Below are 5,196 nucleotides of genomic sequence, written 5' to 3' on the forward strand. Positions count from 1 at the left end.
TACATGCACCTATGAACCCTCAACCCGTTGGGTATAAGTACTCAATAATCGTGACCAATAACCCCCTTAAGGGATGCCTCCATACCCCGAGGTTGGAGGAAGTGGACATTCTAATAGGAGCGAGGCACAAGGGCGAACACCCTAATACGTGGCTTGGCTCCTATTCCAGAAGATCAAGAATTTTCTGGACCCTATTCTGATAGAGATTCTGAATTATCGGACGACGAGGTCGCTCCAAGGAGGAGGCGTGTTGGTAAGAAGCCAATGCTGATTACCAACCAACGGCACAAGAGCACTCAAATGACGAATCCTCAAGATGTCCAGGAGAGGATCAAGGCTCATGAAGCTGAGATCCAAAGGCTGAAGCCACCAAGGCCTTCACTTGCTGTGAGGCAGATAGATCTTCCCCCAATCATAGACCTAGATGGTCCAACACCAAGAAGGGTAGCTGCCCCAAGGCCTAATCTAAGTGATCTTATGCCCCTAGGAGATCCTAATGATCCACACCCACCATTCACCGATGAGATAATGAACGCCCGTATCTCAAGGAAGTTCAAGATATCCGCCATTAAAGCATACGATGGTAGTGGAGACCCTGCTAATCATGTTAGGACGTTCTCAAACTCCCTATTGTTACAGCCCGTGAACGACGCTATTAAGTGTCGGGCCTTTCCTCAAGCCCTATCGGGTATGGCTCAAATATGGTACAACCGTCTGCCCCATACTCTATTGGATCCTTCAAGGACTTGAGCTAAGCTTTTATCAAGCAATTTATAAGTGGTAGAGTACACAAGAAGAGTTTGGCTTCTCTAATGGGCATAGTTCAAGGAGAAAAGGAGTCCCTAAGAGACTACATGAACCGATTCACGAAGGAGGCCTTGAAGGTCCTGGATCTTGACGACAAGATAGCCATGATATCCCTACAGCAAGGGACAAGAGATGAGTTCTTTAATATGTCCCTAGAAAAATGCCCTCCTGAAAGCATGTTGCAGTTCCAGGATAGAGCCGAAAAGTATATCAAGGTGGAGAAAAGTATGAAGAAGACAGTTGTGAGTAATGAACCCGCTGGATATAAGAAGCAGAAGACGGATCAGGAGTACGATGCCAAGGACAAGTATCCTCGAATTGGAAAAAGCTTTGACTCCTCTTCTAAGAAGAATAAGCAACCAAGGTTCACTGAATATGAAAGGTTGAACGCTCCCAGGAGCCAAATCCTTATGGAAATTAAGAAAGACAAGGAGTTCAAATGGCCGAAGCCATTGAGGGAAGACCCCGAGAAAAGAGACAAGAGTCGATATTGCAGGTACAACAAAGATGTTGGTCATGATACTGATAATTGTAGGCAACTTAAGGATGAGATTGAATATTTGATCCGAAGGGGGAAATTCGGACGTTTCACCAAGGGTGAAGAGGCTGAAGGACAAAAAAGAGATAATGACCGAAGAGGCGATGATCGAAGTGGTAATGACAGAGATCGCAACCCACATCCCCGAGGGCTAGTAATCAACATGATCTCAGAAGGTCCTACGGCAGCCGGGACTACAAGGAACTCTCGAAAAGCTTATGCGAGAGAGGTGATGAGCTTTGTTGGAGAACCGTCTAAGCGTTCTAAGTCAGAGATGATACTTGAATTTGGTGACCCAGACCTTGAAGGTTTGAAATTTCCACTGGATGATTCTCTGGTTATCACCCTGATAATTGGAAATTGTTCTGTTTTGAGGGTCCTAGTTGATAATGGAGCTTCCGTGGATATTCTTTTCCATGACACATTCATAAGGATGGGCTACAGTGATTCTCAATTAACTCCATCTGACGCGCCCATCTATAAGTTTAATCACGTAGAATGCAAGGTTGAAGGGGCAATATAACTTCCCGTAACTATTGGGGAAGAGGCCACACGGATGTTGAACTTTCAGGTTGTTAAGCCAGCCTCTACTTACAATGCCATCATGGGTAGAACGGGGATTCATGTGTTTAAGGTCATTCCCTCAACCTACCACATGGTACTGAAGTTCCCAACCAGGAACGGTGTTGGAGAGGCAAAAGGAGATCAGAAAATGTCCCACAGTTGTCATGTTACAGCACTTAGGCCCGATGGAACTGGGGGGCAGGTCCTTCCCATAGAAGACATGGAGGTCCAAGAGAATGACGAACTTCGAGGGAAACTAACAGAGGACTTGGTCCCAATTCCCCTAGACTCCTTAGACCCGGAGAAGGTCACGTATATTGGAGCATCTCTGGACAAGCCCTTGAAGGGCCAATTTACAAATTTCCTACAAAAGAACAGTGATGTGTTTTCTTGGACAAAAACTGATATTCCTGGAATTGATCCGAACCTCATAACTCATAAGCTTAACGTCAATCCAACTCGGAAGGCTGTAAAGCAGAAGAAGAGAACTTATGCCCCTGATAGGCTGAAAGCCATTAAACAGGAGGTCGAGAAGCTCCTAGAAGCTGGATTCATTGAGGAAGTGCAATTCCCTAAGTGGTTGGCCAACCCCGTAATGGTTTAGAAGGCCAATGGAAAGTGGATGATGTGCATCGACTTTATTGATTGAATGATGCTTGTCCCAAGGACTGCTACCCCTATCAAGGATTGATACCCTGATCGACGCCACTGCTAGACACGAGATGCTAAGTTTTATGGATGGCTTCAGTGGTTACAATCAGATTAAAATGCATAAGGATGACACCCCAAGGTATCTTTCATAATTAACTTTGGTGTTTTATTATCTTGTTATGGCTTGTGGAATTAAAAATGCAGGAGCTACTTACCAAAGGTTGGTAAATAAGATATTTTCTCATCTAATTGGGAAGACCATAGAGGTCTATGTTGTTGAAATTTTGGTCAAAAGCCTAAGCAAGGCCGATCATATTAGACACCTCAGAGAGGCATTTGAAGTGCTGAGGCGCCACAAGATGATGTTAAACCCGACCAAGTGTGCTTTTGATGTTGGGTCTGAAAATTTTTTGGGTCACATGGTCTCTAAAAGGGGGATAGAGACCAACCCCGACAAGATCAAATTTATCTTGGACATGGAGCCGCCACACTCCATTAAGGACGTTCAGAAGCTGACAGGAAGAATCGCAACTCTAGGGCGGTTCATCTCCAAGTATGGAGAAAATGCATGCCCTTTTTCAGAACCCTTAAGAAGGTGAAGAATTTTGAATGGACAATTGAGAGCCAAGAATCTTTTAAAAAAATAAAGAAGTACATGACTGAATCCCCTTTGCTGGACAAACCAAGTCCGGGGGATACTCTATATTTGTACCTAGCGGTATCTGAACAAGCAGTGAGTGCAGTCCTTATAAAGGAAGAACAGAAACTCTAGAAGCCTGTATACTATGTAAGCAAGGTGATCCACGGGGCAGAGTTGAATTACTTTATCACAGAGAAGTTTGCACTTGCCCTTATTACGGCCTCGAGGAAGTTGAGATAATATTTTCAGGCTCTCAAGATCGAAGTCCTGACGGACCAACCCTTGAGGAACATCCTTCATAGCCCGAAGGCCAGTGGAAGGCTCTTCAAATGGGACATTAGGTTAGGAGAATTTGACATCAAGTACAAGCCTCGAACGGCCATCAAGGCTCAAGCCTTAGCAGACTTCATGGTCGAATACACCATCAATGACCAAAAAATCGGGGGGCAAAAGATAGTAACCCTCGAAGGAGGATGGAAAGAGAAGGATAAAGAATGAAACTGAAAGAGTATTTGGTTTTCCATTTTGACGGAGCATTCAAAACAAAAATCTAGTGGTGCAGGCCTAGTTTTTCAAAGCTCTAATGAGTTTATGATTGAGTATGCTTTGGAGTTGGACTTCCCAACTACGAACATCGAAGCAGAATATGAAGTATTGATAGCCGGATAAGGCTTGGCTAGAGCCGTGAGGGCCAAAAACTTGAATGCCTGTGGACACTCAAAACTTGTAGTTGCTCAAGTTAATGGAGATTTTGAGGCTAAGAATGATACTATGGCCAGATACCTGAGAGTCGTGAAAGGAATACTAACTCAGTTTGATGAATGGTACGCAGAACATGTTCCAAGAGAGGAGAACACTATGGATGATGCCCTATTCCAGTTCGCCTCATCCGAAATCGAGAACTATCCGAGAAGTATTTACTTCTCGGCCCTGAAGACCCCTACTATACATGTCATAAATTTAATAGTATATTCATCAACAACAACTAGATTATATCTTTTCTTATTAATTGACATGACATTCATTGGGCCAAAGAGATCCAAATATGGCATTTGATATGGCTTCTTGATGGATGATTCTGATTTACTTTTGAATGAGGTCCTTCTTTATTTAGCTTGTTGACATGCATCATATAAACCATCAGGGGAGAAAAACATGTTTGGTAGACCTCTCACCAAATCTTTCTTCACCAGTTCATTAATATTGTTGAAGTTGAGGTGAGAAAGCTTCTTGTATCAATACCAACTTTCATCTAATGATGCCTTGCTCATCAAATAAATTTCAGGACCATCAGTATTTGCATAAAATTTGGCTTCATAGTTGTTTCCATGCCTATAAGCTTTGAATACAATCTTCTTTGTGACTTTATGAACTACTTCATAGTGAGTATCATAAAACACAACATAGTATTCTTTGTAAGTAATTTGACTGATGCTCAACAGATTGAGATGATGACATGTCCAATGATTATATTTCCATATCTCAATATTTTTCCTACATTGCCATCACCATATAAAACTATTGGGCCAGCTTTCTCCTCATATTCTGATAACATGAATTTATTTCCAGTCATATGTGTAGAACAACCACTATCCAGTACAAGCACATTCTTATTGTTTCCTTGTAATCAGAAATATGGAAATCAATTAGCATTTTTAAGAACCCACACTTGTTGGGTCCTTTTTGACATCTTATGTATTTTTGCAGCAGAAGACTTTCTGTCAGGAATTGACCCATTAGGATTTGACCCATCAGGAATTGCTCCATCAGGATTTGATCCATCAGGATTTGCCCTGACGGTTTTAACTCTATAAGATGTATGCACATTCAGTTTAGCAGTTCTATTTGAAATATCAATTTTATTGAACTTAGGTAAAGGATCATAATTACTATGATACAAGCTATGATAATCTTTACAAGTATAAATAGAATATCAAATACTACCGCACTGAAAACAAGGGTTTTGTGGTTTGTAAAACGCTGATCTACCACTACT

The 5,196-nt window shown here is 42.1% G+C and overlaps 1 protein-coding gene across 1 annotated transcript; it reads left to right on the plus strand.

Moving 5' to 3' along the window:
* Positions 1 to 300: 300 nt before the first annotated feature.
* Positions 301 to 1,868, plus strand: LOC141686053 (uncharacterized). Its single transcript, XM_074491115.1, has 2 exons — positions 301 to 614; positions 785 to 1,868. The coding sequence occupies exons 1-2, from the start codon at positions 301 to 303 to the stop codon at positions 1,866 to 1,868; spliced, it is 1,398 nt and encodes a 465-aa protein (XP_074347216.1).
* The last annotated feature ends 3,328 nt before the right edge of the window (positions 1,869 to 5,196 follow it).

The sequence above is a fragment of the Apium graveolens genome, chromosome 9, assembly GCF_009905375.1.
Source record: "Apium graveolens cultivar Ventura chromosome 9, ASM990537v1, whole genome shotgun sequence".
Lineage (NCBI taxonomy): Eukaryota > Viridiplantae > Streptophyta > Magnoliopsida > Apiales > Apiaceae > Apium > Apium graveolens.

What these genes read in the sequence shown, in the direction of transcription:
- LOC141686053 (XM_074491115.1), top strand. Translation starts at nt 301, where the DNA reads ATGACGAATCCTCAAGATGTCCAGGAGAGGATCAAGGCTCATGAAGCT. An exon ending in CCTGCTAATCATGTTAGGAC is followed by an intron (nt 615 to 784) that starts GTTCTCAAACTC and finishes TATAAGTGGTAG; the next exon opens with AGTACACAAGAAGAGTTTGG.